The 21,291-nt window shown below is 34.8% G+C and overlaps 1 protein-coding gene across 9 annotated transcripts in view; it reads left to right on the top strand.

The window, feature by feature from the left end:
- The window catches only part of SNTG1 (syntrophin gamma 1), a 321,667-nt gene that overhangs the window by 254,789 nt on the left and 45,587 nt on the right, over positions 1-21,291 (top strand). For all 9 annotated transcript variants that reach the window (XM_063394382.1, XM_063394328.1, XM_063394391.1 and 6 more), the window contains 2 exons: positions 15,115-15,231; positions 19,421-19,492. In XM_063394382.1, the coding sequence (XP_063250452.1) occupies positions 15,115-15,231; positions 19,421-19,492 (189 nt within the window). The remainder of the gene's footprint in view (positions 1-15,114; positions 15,232-19,420; positions 19,493-21,291) is intronic.

Here is a 21,291-nt window from a genome sequence, read left to right as displayed (position 1 = left end):
GTGTTTTTGTTCTTTCTCCTTAGTGTATTTTGTTTTCTTTTTTCTTTCTCTTTTTTTCCTAATTTTGCATGATTGTTGAATTAATTATTTTCCAATATTCTTTTCTGTGGTACCTTGAGTAGTCATCCAGAAGCTCTTGACTGACAGATACTGAACTTTCTGATCCAATGATACATCTGCTCTGTCACCATCTGTTGTCACAGTAAGGATGTGATCAGGTTTATTTTGAAGGCAAATCTCTGGAATGAAGCTTCTATTGTTAAATGATTATAGAAACACACAGGGGAAGCTGCGTTCTTGCTGTTAAATTAAGCAGAAGTGCACAATAGGGTGTAAATTGTGTTGGGCTAATTCCCTGCCATTGTCAGCCATCTATGGCACTCAGCATGCATTATTGCTGCATAACATATGCCCTTGAAAGGCTTATGTTGCTTATTGATACTTTATTGAGTTTTTTCTAAAATAAACTGAATGTCTCTATGTATATCTATCTATATGGAAAAATTTCTGTGGCTGACATGAATTTTTTTCCCTGAGCAGTTTCTGTAAGTGTTTTAGATGCTTCTGAGGCAGTCTCTGTTACAAAAACTACACTTTCTGTGGCCAATAAAAGATTTTTCTTCCTTTTAATATTGTAGTCTAGAATAGCTTTTGAATTTAAGGGCATAAAAAATTTAGAAGGGCAATACACATAGTAGATTACTAAAGATTTCAGGCAGAGGAAACCATGTTGACTTTTGAGAGGAAGGTCAGACAGCTGTCCTGAAGCTAGTTGGTTACCTGATGAGCCAGATAGCATTCATGTTGTGAGTCACTTGATGCAGTTATTGGATAGCAATGCTTCTGTCCTAGGGCTGCATACCTTATAGCTCATTAGAGGATGGAAGTAATTTGGACACCTGCTGGAAATTTAGATGACACAAAAGAGTGATTAGATCAAGTTGTTATTTAAATCTCAAAATATATGTCTCAAGCTGTGCATCAAATAATTTCTTCATGTCCAGAAAATTCAATTTTGCCTCAAGTAAAATTTCATCCTCATTTATATATTTTTCTGATTTATTTTCTTGTATGTTTTTTCTAGTACTAACTCTTCAGTGTAACAAGTAATAGCTTTTTTTCCCCCCATCTGCAATCATAATATCTCTCCCTGAAAATTCCTTTCAGTAAGGGTAGTTTTTCCTGACCAAATTCAATGACCAGATCTGTGTTGGCTCTGTGTTCATACTTTAGTGAATACAGGGGTGAATGTACTGTGTCTCCACTGAAGGTTTAAATAGGACAGGTGAATGAGGGGGTTCTAAAAGCCTTGCTCCATTGTAGATCTTTCAAAGTGAGTGAAAGAAACAGACATGTCCCACAGCTACACAATAAATTGATAAGTAGATAAAATATTGTTGCTTACTTTTGGGTTTGGGAAGATTTACTAGTTGTTGTACCTTAGTGCTCTAAACAAATAAGCAGATAAATATATAAATAAATAAATGCACGTGTATTAAAAATTATATATTTATGCCTATTTTTGGGTGACAGCTATGCGTAAATGTATTTAACTGGTAAGTGGACAGCCTGATCTACTGCTTTTGAGATTAAGGTACTCTTACCAGATCCTTCACCTTGTTAGTACACTCTTGGGTGTGAATTCAGGCTCTTTCTGATCCCACAGGTCTTGTGTGTCTTTCTGTATAGTGCCATAGCTTAAACAGGAGTCCAATACCTCAGCTTTTAGGTTGGTGGTTAGGTTAAAAAGATACAAGTCTGACACACTGACTTTGTGAGTGCTGTAATTTCTAGGGTACAATAATAAGGGCTTTTCCTTCAGCTAGGACCTTTTGCAACAGGATGATCTTAACATCTTAATATAACTTGATCCCGTCTGAATGCATCCTGAAGCGTTCTGTATCAGCATGCCCTAGCAGATGTAATCAAATGAATAATCCTTCCTGTTTTGTCATAACAGTATAACATGAACAAATACTTCTCCCCAGAAGCATAATTCTGTATCTATGATGAGGTGAGACAGTGAGAAATCACTGAGTTTAAATAACAATCAACCTTGCCTTTATGTGTCATTTTACCCCACCTTCTATTTATAAGCATGACATGACTAAATCCCACTTTAAGTCTCTAAACATATTTTGATCTTATATATTGCCATTTACCCAAAAAATGGGGTATGTAACATAAATAGGACAGTGGAAGGGATGCCTGCAATTTAAAAGACAGATTTTCTGCAAGAGTTGGATATTTATGATGTCTAAGACTGGAAACAAGTAGCAAACAATAAACCAAGAAAGGGCCTTTTATTCTGTTAGAATGGATTTTTCCAACTTTTTCATGTATCTTTTTGTTGGATGAGATAGCTACTGTCCAAACAGGCCAACAAAGCAGGAGGACGGGAAGCAACTTTCAACCTTGTTGATTGGAAATAGATGTCTAAATGATGCATTTGGCCTGTAGAAGTTCCTGAAAAGTGGTAACAAAGAGAGAAAATATGAAAAAGTGAGAAACAGAGTCACCAGAGTTATCATCTTGAGCCTGTCTGAGTTCAAGAAGAATTTGGAGAACGCTGGCAGTCTGATGATGCTATGCTTAGGGGTGTTCTGTGCAGGGCTAGGAGTTGGACTCAAGAATCCTGGTGGATACTTTTCCAACTCAGCATATTCTGTGATATCCTCAAAATAAATAGGTGGGGGTTTTTTTTTGTTTGGTTTTTTGTTTTGTTTTGTTTTGTTTTTGTGGTTTTTTTTTTTTTTTTTTTTTTTTTTTTTTTTCCCTTGTTATACTTAGAAAGATTAAGTATAGGGGAAACTTTTTCTTTCCTCTAGTCTCACCCTAAATAAGAAATTGTTAATATCTGTAGCCTGCCAAATATGAGTTTGTTCTGTCTGGTCCGATTGTAATTTTCATTGAAGGCTGAGGCTAGAAATAAAAAGATTGTAATGCTTTATTGTAATGTCTCTTTTATTGCATCAAGTGAGTGTAGAATTTCCCAGGAATAACATTAATTTTAGTATACTAGAGAAGGAAGGTGTTCAGTAAGTCTATACACACATTATTCCTTTGGGAATTCTATCATCTAAAGAAATTAATTGGAATCAATGAAGCATAAACTTTAACTATAGATTTTCTATTGGAGGAGCACATGGGACTCAAAAAGGCATAAATAAATACATTTAATTACAGTTTACTTCAAGAGGAGGATTGAATAACATTTCATTTTTTCTCATTGCTTATTTTACGTCTGTGCAGATGATTGGTTCTTCAGATCATAGTTTCTGATAGGAAAAATATTTATTCTCTTGCACTTCTAAGAACAGTGGTTAAACAGAACTCTGGCCTTCAGGTGGCCCTTTGTCTTTACTCCCTCATCACAATAATGGTCCATAAGAGCAGTGACAGAGTTGTTACCTGAATTTCAGAAAATAGTTCATGTATAAAACAGTACAAAGCAATGGACAATTTATGGGTTACCTACAAATGAAGAAAGAAAAAATAACACTAAAAAGTATTAATGTGCGAAGGGAAACTGTAAATAAAAGTAAAAAAATGTAGCTAATTGCAATTGCAGAAACACCCCCTAGAAATACATAATATTAAAAAACTTTTTTTCTTTTCAAAGAAAAGATGTCCTGGTAAGGAAACTTTGTTCAGTGAGCAATATCTGTTATATGTTTAGCATATTAGAAAATATTTGTTTTCAATCTTACTATTTTTGGAGGCAGAACTTAGGAAGTCTGTCATATTTTATGACACAGCAAATAGAGATTTAGCAGTGTTAGGTCAAAAAACCTATACTCAGGAGCTGAAAACTGGGAAAAATTATTTACTTGTTTAATTAATAAGAAACTTTTTTCCATGTTGGAATATCTCTTGTTGGAAAAAAATCCAACCGAACAAGTCTGCTTATGTGGAATGTGCAGGTCTGAAGGTCTGAGGAGGTGTAAATAGGTAGGCAGTTCTGTGCCTGGGCTTCTTCTCTGAGGCAGGTCTCCACCTTGATGGCTCTGGTAGTGTGTGAGTGCCGAGTGACCAGAGCCACCCGAGCCAGCGCAGGAGTACCCACAAAGTCCAGCAGGATCAAGATGCAGCAGTGTACAGTTTCTAGCTGCTCTCTGCAAATATACATCCAGAAGTCCTGCTGCTTCCCATTATTTGTTTAACAGCCTCCTGTTTGTAGTACTTGCTTGGCAGAAGCAATAGTCACTCATCACTCCGACCTATTGCTCCCACGTGCCTGCCCTGATGGCAGTAGGTGGAATAATGCAGCCGCCTCCTCTTCCCCTCCTGCTGGAGTGGGCTGCTGTTCAAAACCAAACCCAGACAGTGGGAAAGAGGAGGATCTGATCCTATTATGCAAATAGCATCCAGACCTCTGAGACTGCAAAAAAAAGCTTGAAAGAAAAGATGCTGTCTGTGAGAGGAGTGACTTCTGGCTAAGTATAAATTAGGAGTTTACATCCATCAATTGTTAAATAATGTTCCTGAAGGTCCCTGTTTGCACTTCACAGGACCTTAGATTATTTCACCAGGATCTCTTCTTCAATCAGACAGATAGCACCCTCAGAGGAGTTTTTGTTTTAACTTTCTGTGGGTGAAGGAGCTTGCTTGTCCCTCTGCAGATCTATGTGGGTAAAGAGCCTCAACATTTTACACTGAAATTTGGGCTTTGTTCAGGATGCAATCTGAATTTTATGGGTTGCATCCCCTCAATTCTCATGGTAGTGGGACACTTTTTGTTAAAAAAAAAAATTGCATGAGTGAAGGAAAGCTCTGACACCGCAAAAGGAGTTGCACTTGGCACTTCTTAAAGACTGAGCTTTTCCAATGAAACTGCAAAATTCATGGAAATGCTGAGATTCTAGAGACAAATCAGCTACTGACAGACGTCACCCCACTGTCAAAAAGTAAGTGCAGCATAAGTTCAGTAAATGTTATGAACACTACTGCTAAATTCCTGCCACAGGCTGTGGGCATATGACAAGCTATGGAATCCTCAGGATAGCCTAGGTTCAATCCAAACACCAGGAAAGTTAAAACTGTCTATATTAAAAAAACCACAATCCCCCATCTTGTTAATAAATAAGACATGGAGAGAAGCATGAAAATAATAGTATATAGAACATGTTAAATATCATGTTCTTCATCTAATCATCCCCTAAGAATTTTTTTTGCTTCTGAAGGGGATATTTTAGCAGTAGTTTTCCTCTACCTTGCCTTGCTCTTTCAGAATGGAACTGCATTCTGGTTCTGTTTCTCAACACATTTTAATACCACTGTTTGGAAACTGATGTTTAAGGTCATTCTGGAATAGGTTGATTTTTCCTTCTTTCTTCATGATCCACAAAGAATTTTATTTACTTTAAGAATGTGTAAGAATGCAAGTTATATATCATTACCTTGGTCATTTACGAGCATTTTATATTTGTCTCATCTGACTTCTCACCTCCTTTTTCCCTTCCTCTTCAATCTCTCTAGGATATCAGGTCCTTCACAAATCATAACCTTTTCTCCCCGTTTGCAATTGAGAAGGGGTGGTAGGATACATCTTTCATTGCTGCTTGTGAGCAATGTCTTCAATCTCAAGGGTAGTCTACCTGCAAGCAATCTGTACTAAAAATTCCTTTACAGAGTGTATTTTAAGAATGAAATATCCAGTGAGAAATTTTATACACTGCCCCTCTGAAAATTAGGGTAGATAAAAAATGGGGACATTTAGAAAATCCTAGCCAGCTAGAGATAGATTATGAAATGTGAACTACCACATATGGTTTGTATATAATAATGAAATAATGTAAAGGTATAAAAAAACAAGCCATAGCTGTTTTTCTAAGAACAGTAAGTCAAGACTGTTTTAAAACAGATTCCAGGACAGATAAGGCTGTTTTGAGATCAAAGACTCACAGAATAATTTATATTGGATGAATTTTAGTAGGTCATCTGGTCAGAATCCTGCTCAGAGAATAACCTACATAAATCAGATTGCTCTGGACTTTCCCCCACCAGGTTGTGACTATCTTTAAGAGTGGGGATTTCATAACATCTCACACCAAGAGAAGTAATTGAGTATTTTTAAAATACTAAAAGCCATCAGTGGTGCTTTGCTACACAATTTCTTTGCCATAGTGGTACAAAGCAGACATAGTGAGTAAATCTCTTTCACTAGATCTATCAAAGTATCTTTGGATTTCACCTGCAGAGTATTTATTTGTTTTTATAAAAACAGCTTATTTTCCAGGCTTTTGTGGTTGAAAGTTCAAATTCTGAAGGTAGGTGAAAGAGAATAGCAGTGATCCATAATATTATTCAGCTGTAGTGGAAGATTTTTGGGACCAGTTTGTTTAGATACAGGTTTTACCTGTTCAACTGTTATTTTTTCAAAAGTAGTCTTCATTTCTTTTATAGATATAGTTGAAATACATTTTCAGTTAAAGGAAGAGAAGTGTATAAATGTTGATTGATTTTTCTAATTAAAAAGGAATTACTTCTGTTATCTATACATGTTAAATTTATGGATTAATTTACAATTTCTTATTAAATTATAGGATTTGAACTGAAGTTTTACTGCATTGTTCATTTTTTATAAAGAATTATTATTATCATTTTCTATTTAGAAATTAAGCGTAATTAGACCTATTGCTTAATGATCTTGAAAACTGTGAAATCATTAGACAAGAGATTATTTGCTATAGCTAATAAGATACAAAATTACCTTAGGGAGTATTCTTTATTGATTTGATTAAAATTTTACACCACCTATTAGGCTTTTTTTTTCCTCTGTTAGTAACTGGCAATGGTAACATTGATTCTCCAAAGACATTGTGCAGATGCAGCAAAATTTCTCATCTGTAGGTTTCCATGTTCTGTAGGAGGTCTGTGTGGCCTTCAGTTTTTTCTGACTAATTCTCCACTAGAAAGGCTTCTTTGTTTTTTCCCTTCTCTCACTGAACTTTGCTTCTTTACACTGATTGCTGGAGATAAAATGACCAGGAAGTTAAATAAGAAAATTTAACAACTAACATTGCCTAAAAGAGACGGTTGTCCCCATTAACGGTTGTATAAACTGACTACACCATACCCAACAGTGCCATGCATCACTTGCCATCATGTTTGTGATTGCAGCAGCCATTAACCTTTGAAGGATATTGTTATTGTTATATTGATATTGTTAGTTTTGAATTGACTCTAATAACTGCTTAATTATCTGCATTTCTGTTAATGTGAAACTTGGGTTCAGGTAATGGTTTGGTTTGTTGTAATAGTACAGTCCTTCCCTTGGTGCTGTGAGTTCTTAGAAATTAACAACTTTCCCTGAAGCTGCATCAATTGTTCTTTCATTACAAAAAAAAGTTTACCTAACCACCAGTTGACCTTTCCCGGACCTTCTTTCTTACAGCAAAGTCATATTGCTGGTAAGGAAAAAAAAAATGAAACCCATGTCTACCTCCTCAGTCACACTTTCCTTTTTCAAAATATTTCATTAACTGAGAATGGGTTATGAAACCTGAAAACCAGTGGGTTTGTGCAGAAATCTGATTGTACTTTTGAAAATAAAATTTCACCCCTTGTTGACTTTTTTCTTCTTTCAGTTACATGTATTGAGTGCTTGAAAGAATTATGGTAGTTCTGCAAGGCAATGCAATGCTGGGCTAAAATGTTTCAATTTTCAGAGATTTTATTTATTTTTATTATTCTAGGAGTTTATAAGTAGAAATTGTGTTCTCTGAGAGCTCTGAGAAAGTCTTAAAGACAGTTTCGGCTTGCAGAAGTCTTTTTATTCTGATAATCAGATAGGAGTGAAAATAATTGTTCCTCAGTAGAAATAGTCAAAGCAATTTTGCAAGCATTGAGAGTTATTTTTGTCAGTTGCCATTTAAATTGTTGAGAATGAAAATTAAAATGAGTACTCATGAATAGCTTTATTCTATTGAATATTGATGTTGATTCCATGCTGTGTTTAAATAAAATATTTTAATTCTAAAAAGGCTTTTGTATACTTACATCTATATGTGAGCTACTAATTTTCAAGCTTTGTTCTCATAAAGGCATCAAAATATTTCTAAGCCACATCTTGTGAAGTAATTGATACTGAAAAAGGGATTTCTATCAGGTATGTTTCTTTTGCTGTGCAAACAGCAACACCAGAGACTTTAAAGACAACTTCAAGTATACATTGATTATTTGCAGGTTTATTTTGGCTTTGTGAGCACTTTGAAGAGTAAACACTAATTCTATAGAAGTGTAATTCTGATGTTATGCAAACTCAAAACATTTATTATTAAAATTAATTTCAAACAGCCTATTCATCATCATCTGTATTTTCTGTATACTCAGTCATTTGGGATTCTTCTGTGTGTTGATGCCATCTCCTTTGGACTGAGTTCAGTAAGCTCAGTAAAGATGTGAGCAAGGCAGCTACATGAGCAGTATCATGTGACAGAGAAAGATACAGAGCCCAAATTGCAATAGTCCTGTCCAAGTTCTGCTTACCAGTCTTTTTCAGAGAAACAGAAAAAGAAAATAAAAAAATTATCTGTAACCAGTCATTGAAATCTAATTGAAGGGTACTTCTGGGACAACTTAAAAATGTTATTAAATGTTTCTGTAAATATTTCACTCACCCTGGTATTTAAGAAAGAGAAATATGTCTGTTGTTTGCTCAGTGGCACCATCAAAAATCTGAAAGACCCTGTCTAGTGACTTGTAATATTCTGATCTTTTTTCTTCATTCAGTATCTTTCAGTAGTCTACCCTGAGGTGAACAAGATGAATTATGATATGTTGTTCATCAAAAGGGAGAGGTCGTGCCCTCCAGCTTGATTATTTGAAATAATTTTATTTGGCCCATTTTTATTTTAGGGCATGAAAAATACATGCTGTGTACATTTAGAAGAAGAAAAAAAATGCTATTAATCAAAAGATAAATCCTAAACCCAGTCAAGCTACTAGGCTTTAAAATAAATGATGTTTACTTTCTTGTCACCTGAATGCTGAGCTTGCTGTATTGCACTATTTCAAACCCTCAAAACCCCCCAAGAAATTTCATCCTGGATTAAAATTCTAGCCTTTCCTGGGCTGCTTCCTAAATTTAGTAGGTGAAAAATGAACACGTAGGAATTCAAATATGGCCATATATCAAAGATTGTTTTTCTTTTTCCAGAAAATAAAGCTGAACCCTACTGGTTGCAGTTATACAACATTAAAAGGAGAGGGGAATGATGACAGTGTATATAGTGTATATATGACAGATGTATAGTAATCTTTTCGTCAGGAAATGTGTGAGACCTGCACATTTTCAAAGTGTTTGCTGAGAGCTGTTCTGTTGAGAGAATCAGAGAAGATCTGAAGTCTCTCAGGTCAGCTGTAAAATGCCTCTGATGTCATCAGGACTGAGTCTCCTCAGTGATAAACGTGGTAATCAAATGAGCCTGCTCAGGGATATGCTAAATTGCTCGGAAGGTGAGTTATGTGGTGGGTAAATAATAGAAGTCTACAAGAAGGAGAAGGCTCAGTCAAGTGAGGAAGGCAGATTACTTTAGATAGCATGATACTTTTTTCATCATCTCGCTGCCATACCTATTTAGCTGGAAAATACCTAATGCTGCATAAAATACACACATCCCTTGTGCATTTTGGGGAGTTTGCCTCGTGCTGGCTAGCTACTCTACTTCATTTTTTGTTTTTTTTTTAATTACCCAGTCAATATCCTGGAAGATCAGACTAGCCTGAGGTTTTTTTGTACTGATTCCTACTCATAATTTCACACACACTCCTGAAATTAGTGTAGATTGGTATCTAATACTGTAGTTTGCATCCAAATCCATCTTTGTAATAACAGCTGCATAAGGTCTTTCTTGGAGAAAGGCTGTGCTTTCTAAATGCTAATCACCTCTATTAAAATGAACAAATTCAAATTGTAATGAATTTTAAATACACGTAATTGTGCATTGACTTGAATAATTTAAGAGAGGCAAAAAATCCCAACTTCTAATGTTGACATTTTGACAAAGGCACACAGTTGCCCAATTAAGGTTCAAATTGACTTTGTCGTTAGAAAAATTTATTTCAATAAACAGCTACTTAGAAGTCTTAAATAAGTAAAATGAGTGGTTTGAAATAAGCTGTGTCTATTAACATGTAGAACTGGATGAAAAACTGAATAGGTGAGACAAAATGTTTCTCTGGATTAGTAGATTATAACTAGAAGAAGAAACCTGGAAAAGCAACAGATAGTTCTCTACCTGTTTGGAAAACTATCCTCAATCCACACGTAGCCATCATTTTTCAGACTTGTGGAGAGTGAAGGCAGGAAACAGTCAATATAGTCCTGATGTCATCCAAGGTCTGGTACATCTCACAGGAAATGTGCAAAGTTTTCCTAAGGAATGCTGTTGGATGTAACATAAATTGTCATGCAAGTTTTTCAAACGTTAATTAACTTTGAACAGGTCTCTATGGGGTCCAGGCAAATTTTGTTACTGTAAACATCTGTCTTTGCTCTGATTCTGATGTTGTTTGTTCAGAAAACAAGTATACTCTGTTTTCAGATTTCATTTATCTGGATTATAAGTGAAAAATCATCTTCCATAATTAACAAATATTTTCTGTTTTCTCTGACACTACTTACTTTAAGACCTGATAATATTTCCTCAATTTTTGTGTGGTCATTTCAAAGATAGAGCAAGAGAAAACCAAATGAAAACCTATATTCAGCCTTGGTCTGGTAGCAAGATGACAATGTGAGTTCTTATATAGAAAAAAATTAAACTGTGAGATACATATGCGATCTTAGTTTGAATAATCTATTTGTAATTAAATGGTTCAAAAATATGAAGGCAATCTTTAGAGCTGTAGGTGACAGCTCTAAAGTTTTAGTGGACTTTTTTAATGAGAAAGATTTAAAAAAAATCACAGGAATTAAAAAAAAAGTATGGAAAGATTAGCAGACTTTTCACAAACCTGAAAAATAGGATAGGAGACATTTTAACTGCATTTACAATAGGGCAAAATTTTTCTAACATCCATTCAAAATTCTATATGATTAGTTTGTCTGTTGACTTTGAAAAATTTTTTTTTACTTAGTGTCAAAATTGTAAGCCTTTTCTTAAGCCAATTCTTAAGCAGAATTGGTTTTGCCAGTGACCACATTATGATCACCCTTTTTCTTCCATTTTTTCCCACATTTCTTTTTCTGCTAACAATTGACTATAGCAAAATTTTTAGACTATACAGAAAACTATTTTTAAAAGTACAGAGAAAATTATATTAAAACCAGGGTAGAGGGCATTATCTGAGTTTCTCATCCCTCATTACTTTCCCTCTGTGTTTTCTGACATATTTATTTGTCTTCTGATGCCATGTTCATCCAGTTGCCCTACAGCACATTTTCACATAATGTAAGTATGAGTATCAGACTTGCAAGATAAAAAGCTGTCAGTGCATCTATTCTTATGTTTGAATTGTCTCACTTTTATGATGTCACATACATTACATTTCATTTTGGGGAAATTTTCTTGTATTTTTGTCTTACTATTCTTCCTAAAATATAATGAAATATGTGTAAAAATTCTGAAAAAGTCTCTCTGGTAGTCAAGGCTATTTAAGTCTTTTTTAGCAATATATTGGACTGATATAAAATATGGCAATTTATCTTGCTTGATTAGGATGTCTGTATGATTTAAGAACATATTAAATTACAAGATTATGGATTTTTGACTGAAGAAATTGTCCTGTTTCATTTATCATTTCAAAATAGATTTTTTTTAAACTGTCCATGATTCAACTCATAAACTGTAATGACTTATTGAATCTTTGTTACTGAACCAGCAGCCACAAAGTTAACTAACTTGTGTCACCATTTGATTTTGAAGAATGAGCTGCTTGAGGTAAGTTAGAAACCAGGGCTGCAAAAATTATCTTCCAAGTGGATTGGGAATCACTAATAAAATCTTTTTTCACCACCCTGCCATGTTTGTTGATAACAATCAACAGTTTTCTAGGGACTCAAAAAAACTTGATAAGATTGAAAACTAACTAGATCTTTTTAATTTATAAAAGAGCATGCTATGCACTGTCTATTTGTGATTAACATTTATATCCATTCATCGTGTGTCTGTGCTAAGCATTTATTTTCAGAAATGAAATTTCTGGAATTTCATAATCTCATGAAAGGCCATATGTGCCAAGTCCACATGTGCAGCTACACTGAGATATGGTCAAAAACGCTCAGTTGTATATCATATTAATCCAATATTTCAGTTTATACATATGTATGAACTATTAATTTTTTTAGGTTACAATAATTTTCCAGTAAATACGTTTCTCCAAGTTTTTATAGGTCAAAGCTTTTTTAGAAATCAGAACGTTTCCCAGTGACAGAAATGTTTCAAAAATGTCATCTATTTTACCTCAGAAGTGAAAATTTTCAGCAGTTTCTCATCTTCATTGTATTAAAAATTATATTTGATTTAATTTTACACATTTAGTATATTTAGACAAACTGAGATCACTCTAGGAACTTAAAAGTTACCATAGTTCTCAGAATTATCTATTAAAATAGTTAGCAAGTATTTGTTTAGATTTGCCTTGTTTTCCAGAATATACCCTGTGCTATTTTAATCAACACGTGGATATGCCCATGCACTCAAACAAATTTGTAAATATTCCTAATTATAATCATACAGCCTTTGCTTGAGAATTCTTCTCTATGTTGAATAGCTGTCATTGAGTCTGAAGGAGAAATGCTTTTCTGTTAATAAAACTTTTGGTACAGCAAATTGTCTGGAAAATCAATCTAATTTTTCCTCATGATCTACAGAGGCAAGGGAGAAATATCTAAGGGAGCAATTGCCTTAAATTTCATGGCTACCTTAGTATTGAGTCAATCAAATGAGGAATAACAATACATCTGCACAGCATGAGTGACTGTATCCTGTTATTGTGATGAATAGAAGATGCAGAAATATGAAAGAGAAAAATACTAAGGGATTACATAGAGTGCTACAGTGATATTAAATATCATCAGGCAAGATGATATCTTACTCTGTGTCCAATTTAAATGAAACAAATCAAGATGAAACCAAACGAATTCCATTGAATTAATTTTGAAGCATAGATGTCTCAATTCCTAGAAATTAAAGATTGTGTATTTTCTTTCAGTTACAGAGAAAAAAATGTGCCAAACTTCTGCACACAGTAGTACAAATTGTTTATACTTATATACCTCTTCTGTGTAACCCACCTCAGTCACTGTGATCTAGAGACTACAATCAAGTAGGAGGGATGAGGATCTTATTTATGGATAGCACATGAAAAAGCAGAAATGAAATTTGAATAAACATTGAATTGAAATTTAAAACTTCGTTTACTTTACCAGTTAGTTGTTTGTTTGGGGTTTTTTGTTGTTGTTGTTGTTTTGGTTTTGGTTTGGTTTTTTTTCTTTCTGAATAATTCTTCATTCAGGAACAAATGAGATTTTGAAGAACATGGCTTTTTAGTTATTGCATAACAATTGAGTGTTTAGCACTCTTTTTGATGGTTGAATATTGTGGTACAGATCTGTCTTCCTTTTGACTTTTATAAACTTACTTAGTCACCAAATGAGCAGATAGTTCAACATAAGTTTTTCATTGAACCTGAGACTGTGTGACAGTTTTAGTGTTTGATATTGGCAGAATAATTAAGTATTGAGGTGTCACTGTAGTATGACAAAAATGGACCTTCTCCCTGTCTCTGGTTATAGACCATAAAATGTCCAATAAACTGTGGCAGAGATTCATAGTACCGATTTCTTGCAAGGGGATTTTGAAAAAGCTAATAATTTCCAGTATGTTACAATAAAAAGTATAACCTCCCCCCCAAAAAAACATAAAAGAGAGAGAGAAAAAAAAAACAACAATCAACCCTCTATTTATTTTAATGCATATTCCATGAAGAAATTTTGCTCAAAATTCTCTGCCCAAATGTAAATAAATAAACTAGTGTGAATTTCTTTTCAAAAAGCACACAACATTCAAAACCTGCAGTAAATACATTCATTTTAGGGACATTCATACCATTCATACCAGGTGCACTTACAAATTTGTTGACTTTTTTACCTTTTCCTTACATAATTATTACCTTTTTCCTTGCATGATTATTACTGACTTTTAAGACAGAGAATGTCCCATTCTTTCTTTGTGAGTGAAGAAATCAGTTTCATAGACACATTTAAATATAGATCTATCTCATTAGCAGCACTGTATAAAATATGGATTGAACTATTTTCCATAGCAGTAGCATACCAGTGCACACTGGAAACTGCATTTTGTTACTAATGGCATGTTTATAAATCAAATGTTCCATGAGGTGTCTACTCCCTGTTCAGTGGTCTCCAGAAGTTGGCATATTGTTGACTCATGTTCTTCTACTCTTTAAGGATTTGATATTAAATAGCTCACTTAATAGGATAGGTAGGAAATTGCATCCTAAAGTGAATTGGAATAAGTTCTAGTTCAAACACCTGTATCAGAGGATCTCCAGGTGGTGGTAAGGGTCCACAGCATTCTGGTCAGTTCTTAGCTGTAGATGAAGTCTGTACAAACAGTGACTGAAAACAGCCTGCTAATCTCCTATTCCTAAGCAAAAAGGTTCAAAACTCCTACACATTTTTCAGAGAGTAAAAAAAAAAAAAAAAGAAAATTGACATGACTTGGAAATGAAATTTGTAAGATCATATTGTTTAATGCGTAACATGAACTTGCATGCTCAGTACCTGTGTTACTGTGTAATAGCAGTTGCTTGACTTAGGGTTCCTGACTGGTGGTTCCTTACACTTCACTTGCATTAAATTTCACTGACATGATCTGTCAGCAGATATGTAGAATACACCTTTAACATCCCTGGAATATGTGGTTAACATTTTTTGTTGTTCCTTATAAAATAAATATTTCTTCTCATGTTTTTGCATTGTCCTAACAGGCATCCTTTATAAAAACTGCCCGTGTACCATATTGTGTGTGTGGTTCAAGGTTTGCAGCTATGTTAAATTTGACAGACATGAGTTTATGCACATGGAATACTTGCAACACAAGAAAATTTATGAGAAATTGTCAACACTATTGATTTTTTTGTCAGATAGTCTACATGGGCTGGACGGAAGAACGGGAACAAGACTCCCTTCAGGACCGAATGTACACACCAAAGTTTCTGGCACTGAGGGGATCTTCTTTGTATAAATTTATAGCACCTCCAGTAAGTATGTTTCTCATGCTTAGTGGGAATGAATATGTTTAAAATAATTTCATGTATTGTGTACAAGTCTTTCACAATGAGCTACCGCTCTTTGGGCTAGCAGGACTGCAAGTAGCAGCATTGAAAATTCCCAGGGAGTGTGGTATAGAAGTGAGAGAAAACAGATCTTCATCAGATGATTGGGTATCTAGCAAGAATTTATTTCCCCCCACTTAAATGAACACTTAGAAAAATAAAAGAGAAATCTGCTCATGTTGAAAGGGAGCTTTTAATTTTCCTTTGGCAGACAGAACAGGCCTGAAGCAGGATGGTTAGATTAAAACTGAATAATCATTGTAGTGAAACTGCTGAGACTTGTGGAAATATCAAAGCTTTTTACATGCTGTGGAGATGGCAATGTGTCTCTATTTAGATTCCATCCTGAATGTAAGTTTTTGCTTCTTGAGAGCACTAAAAGGAAGGTAAGGAATCAAATGAAATTGTTTAAGTTACATATCTTAATTGGAATCTCACTGGGAACACTGGGCAAAATTTTAGCACTCATCTTACATTCAGCAATTTATTTTCACAGTCTTATGGTACATTTAAGCTGCAGTAAAGATCCTCTAGCTAACTTTTAAGCCAGTTGCTAAGGAGACAGTAGCAGTCCCATGCCTGCAGCAGGAAGAGTCATGTGGATTAATTTTTACTGTTTATTGGGTGACCTTTCTGACTGCTGCTAAACCCTGTGTTTGTCAGATCCAGGCTGTAGCTCCTTCCTGCCTGAAACAGAATCATAGAATAGTTTAGGTTGAAAGGGAGCTTTAAAGGTCATCTAGTCCAACCTGCCTACAGCAGGGACACCTTCAACTGGAGGAGGTTTCTCAGAGCCTGTTTGACCTGATCTTGAATGTTTTCAGAGATGGGGCATCCACCAGCTCTTGGGGCAACCTCTTCCAGAGGTAGTTCAAAGCCATCTTGCAAATCTTTAGATTAACCATCAGTAACTATTGGTGTTCATTTAGCAAAAGGTTTAAAAGCGTGTAAAAGACATGGGGAATGGAAGTAATATGGACTGTAAACTTCATGTGTTCAATGTTTGTAGCCTAATTCATGGGTCTGGGGTTTAGGCTCTCTCAGGTCTGTTAATGGGAGCTTGGATTTTTTGGTGGATATTTTTCAGTATTGGATTAAAATATCAGATTATGCTAACAAGCACCTTAATTCAAAACTACCTTTCCTGTCTCTGCCAGATCTACTTGAGCATTTCTGCCTGTCAAGTAAAACCAACTCCATTCTGGGTACTAGATAGAATCAATGATGAGAAAAGAGAAAGATTGTTCTTTTTTAAGAACTATGGAAGAGACCACAAGCCTCTTTACTGAAGAATCATAAATTTATAGGAATAATATACTTGTAGGGGGTAAATGTCTGATGGAGGGTGATTAATGGGTGTGAAAGGAACATGTTCATATCAAGAATGTGAACCGTGATAATGTGAGTAAGGAAAATTTTGACAAGCTGCTATTGTATAAAACAAGAAATACATCCTCGAGTTTTTACAGCTCTTGTTTCAGCTCAGCTGCAAGCACAAAATGAATTTGTATTGCCAGATTCTGGTTCCTAGTCTAAAATAGAAAAACTGTTCAAATGCAGAGAAAAATATTTTCTCTTCATGGAGTAGGAGGGAAGCAGAATGATAAGCATGTTTTTTTTTAGGACAGAGGGAGAGTTCCTACAGAGTTGTCTTAAAGACATAGAATTATGGGATGTTTGGGTTAGAAGAACATTTAAGATCATTCAATTCCAAGGTGAAATGTATATAATAATTGCACACTTCTAAAGTCCTATTTTCTATATGCAAACTTTTACACATAGTTACCTTTGCTATTCTGCAGGTTTGTCTCTTCCAGGGATTAGAAAAATATTATCAACAAAGTTTCAGTGAGTTTCAGAGCTTCTTTTTAGGAAATGTATAAAGTGTGGTTAAGATAAAAACTGTTATAATTATATGTGCAGCATAAACTACTTGGACAAAGTTGTTTTCTGAAAAGAGATGTCCTGCAAGCTTTCTTAACCAGAAAATCAAGCAAAGTATTTTTTCAGTCTCTGCCAAAGTCTAACACATTAGGGAAGCATGTGTTTAAACCATGTCTATCAACAGCCTCCCCCTGGCTCATTTTTTATCTGTTTGATCAATAGTACTTCTACTTCCCATGCTCAGAAAAAGGAGCAATCCTAGTGTTTTTTATTTGCATTTTGAAATTTTTAGAGAAAATTACTTCTTTACTATTATTTTTTCTATTTCCTGGTACATTTCCTTCTTTAGAATTATTAATTGTGTCAAGTCTGGTGGGTTTCAGTTTCTTTCAATTTATAATTGGAAATTTACTGGAGAAAGAGCCACTAGCACCCTTTCTTTTGCTACTCAATATTTTAAATTAAAATATAAAAAGTGAACGATGCAGCAATTTCTATGGGTGTCTTAATTCTACAATTGCTTTTGCCTTGCACAAATCTTTATACAGAAGGAGTTTTGGTTTGACCTGAAAAGAAGTCCCTTTACAGGTACAAACAAAAGCAGGAAGCCGGGGAAAGGAGGGAGCACTTATATTTTCCCCCAAAGTATGGAGCCTATTGTAAATTTTTAAATGTAGCTCCAAATGACTTTGTGCTTCAGGAGCAATAATAACAACTTTTCCTCATGGCACAATATGACTTCATCTGGTGTGACTGGCTGTTGTGGGCTCAGTGAGGCTGTAGCAAGGCTCCTCTCCCCATTTTTCTGTTCGTGGTTAGAAATTTATCTTTTTGTCCATAGGAGAAAGAGTAGCTTTGTGGTTTAATACCCCCAGTTCAAGCATTTGACAATGACTGCAAATAAAGAAAAGTCTAATAGAAGGAGAACTATAACACTGGTTTTGAACTTTTCATTCCTGCCTCTGATTTCCTTAAAGGACTTTCCATTACAGTAATGTTTTAACTAAAAATTAGTTAGGGATAGAATTTTCTCATACAATATCAAAATAATTTTGATCTATTAATGATTATTTTCTCTTTGGATAAGAGATAAATTGATCTCATATAATATTTTGTTCCTCGGGCTCTGGAAACTATTTCATTAAACATTTTTCAAAAAACTTTATCTTGAATCTTGTAGAAGCAGTAACGTATGTTTTCTTCAACTTCTTCATTGTGCCTAAAGAATTTAATGATACAGCTGTCTTCCTTCAGATATGGGCCACTGTCCAAAGTGTCTTAGCATTGACTTAATTATTCTTTAATTTATAACCTCAATTTCATTCTAATATGTGACTTCTTCTGTATTTTTAGACTTTTAATATTCTCCTGTTTTCTGCTTGTGTCTTCCTTGGAAATTTTATACACTGTTATGATATTGCCTTAACTCTTCCCTTACTGAATATATTCATCTATCCCTTTCTGTCTCATTTAAGTCTTAACACCTTCCCTTCCATGATTTGATTTAATTCTTTTATATATGCATTTTTCTGTGTAAAACAATTGCCTAAAATGAATACATTTAAAAACAGTGTTGAAATCCCAAAACAAAGAGGAGAAAACAAAATACTATTTTTCAAATCTTAGTTTGTTAGAATTTAGGAGTAGATTAATCTTGGTAAGAAAAAAAAAGAAAGTGAATATCTCCCTGTGTTGTTTCATGCTTTGTTTCTTTCCCCATGGATTTCAAGGCATGTGGGTTAAGTGTCCGGGACATTGCAAGGTTGGAGACTGGTTTTATGGATTTGCAAACACTCTAGGTGAATGGGAGCAAACAGTGGCATATAATTACAAGGAGGAAAGTGGTGAGGAACACGTTTTCTAATAGACAAGGCACTGGCTCTGTGAGATGAATTCAAGGGCTGTATCCTCTCAGGATCTCACTGCAACCCTGCAAGTTCCCAGGGGAAGTATCATCGTTTTGCACAGAGCAGGCTGCATGCAAAGGAGCTGCATTGTAAGGACAGGGAGGACATCTCCTAAGCATTGCCTGGATGGAACAGTCTGGTCCCTGCTAGTTGTTGCTTTAAGGCAATGCTTGGTCTTGCTGAATATATTTTGATCAATGTAAATAGTTTAGGGATTTTTTTTAGGGATTTTTTTTGTTGTTAGTTATCCTAATTCTTGAAACCAACAAAAATAACTTAATTTCTGTTTTGTTTATTTTGTGTTCTTTTTTTTTTTTTTAAAGGTCACAACCTGGGATTGGACACGAGCTGAGAAAACGTTTTCAGTTTATGAGATAATGTGCAAAATTCTCAAGGTATGATAAAAAAGCATAAAGTAAATTGCCGTTTTGACAGACAAGAACAATAACTACCTTACAGAAAGAGATCTATTTTTTTCCATTTAAAGTCAAATATCAGAAGTCCTGGTGTCAGTAGATACAGAGTCAAACTAGAAAGCATGGAAAAATTGGAAATAAACTGATTTTGACTCGAAAAATACCTTATTTCTGCAAAATACTGTATGGAGTTTACAGCTTCACTTTAATGTCACTTTTAACTAGTGTAATATTTCTTTTTTCTAATAGAGGACCTGAAGAAACAGTGATCAGTTTGATTGTTTTCAAATATGTTGATGGAACAAATAGTAGCTGCAATGTATGATTTCACTAGGACTGACAGCAGAGTCTTTAAAGTATGCAATACCATTCTGAAAACCTTTGTCATATTTTTTCCATTTTCTTCAGTCTGCCTGAGGTGCAATAAATGGGAAGAGATAATATGATACATGTTTAAAAAGTTAAAATTATGAGTAGCAAATTGAATGAGACCATTATTGTACATTGTTTTTAATTTTTAATTCTGAATTCAATCAGAATTATTTTATCTCTTTTTTTCTCTGCTTTAAAAATAGTGAAAAACAGATGCTCAGAATTTCTCAAATGAGAAGGAAAAGAGATGCTTTTTTCTATTCATGTGAAGTGCTTTCTTTTTTATGTTGATTTGGGGGGGGGGTTGGGTCCAAATTATGTAAAAGTTAATTTTAACAGTTCTGTAGTTTTATCTAGGCAGAGGCAGACTAGTATCAGCAAGAAATATGAAAATAACATACTTTTTAAAAGTGTTTCCCACTGGGAAGACTTTTACTGACATAAATGGTACATTTCTTAGGCTTTGTAGGTTAGATAGGTGCACTGCATTTTCCTTACGGAGTCAGATTAAAGTTGGAGTGGCTCAATAAAATACAAAATCTTTTACACTTGAGACTTCAAAAGAAAAAAGAAAAAAAAGAAAAAAACCAACAAGTTTATAGTCTGAAAAAGTCTTCCTCGCTGGCAATCTGAACAGAGAAGTGAAAAGTTTTCTTTTGCTGCTGGATTGGGTGTGAGGTCTGGAGTCTTCATCCAGGAGTAGAACATCTCAAATGCAAAATGTTGCATTTGTTGCATTGTTGGCTTCCCTGAAGTGCTCATGGGGGAAGAGGAGTAACAGGACAAGTTGTTCACTCGATGAAGGCATTGCACTGAGGGTGTAAATGAGCAATGCTCTAAGAACACAGTCAGGCTTTGAATGAGTTGAAAAATACCACTTCGTACATACACTTTTTTCCCCGTTCCCTTTGGTAACCTCTGATTGCTTCAGGCCTTGAGCTTAATGCAATAAGCATCAAGGTAGCTCTTCTTTGCCAGAGAACTAAGTGCTTTGGAGCCAGGATGGCTCCTCCTTATGACTTATCCAATGACTTTTTTATACTCCTTGAACAGAAATTTACAGAATGTGTACCATATAATTTTCTGTCTTTTAAAGGTCCTTCTTCTTTTCTTTTAGCCATTTGCCTTTGTCGATGCTCTTCTTAATTCACTTGCAATTTTAGCCATTTTTCTTTCCGTCCTTTGTTCTGTGTCTCCTATTCTTGTATGCCAATACATTGGGTTTTTGGGTTTTCTTAAATTTCTCAGCCATGTAGCAGAAGTTATGCCAGCCAAGGAGACAGTCCACAAAGCAGTAAAACCTAATCCAGTGCCTTCCTGGCACTTTTGTGTAGAAGCACAGAAAAGAGTACAAATATACCGAGTGTTTTTTTTATCATCCAGCCCTCCAAACTGGGAAGAGGTGT

This window comes from Prinia subflava, chromosome 1 (genome assembly GCF_021018805.1).
Source record: "Prinia subflava isolate CZ2003 ecotype Zambia chromosome 1, Cam_Psub_1.2, whole genome shotgun sequence".
Classification (NCBI taxonomy): Eukaryota; Metazoa; Chordata; class Aves; order Passeriformes; family Cisticolidae; genus Prinia; species Prinia subflava.
Note: the sequence above shows the minus strand (reverse complement) of the source record. Positions and strands in the feature narration are given on the sequence as shown.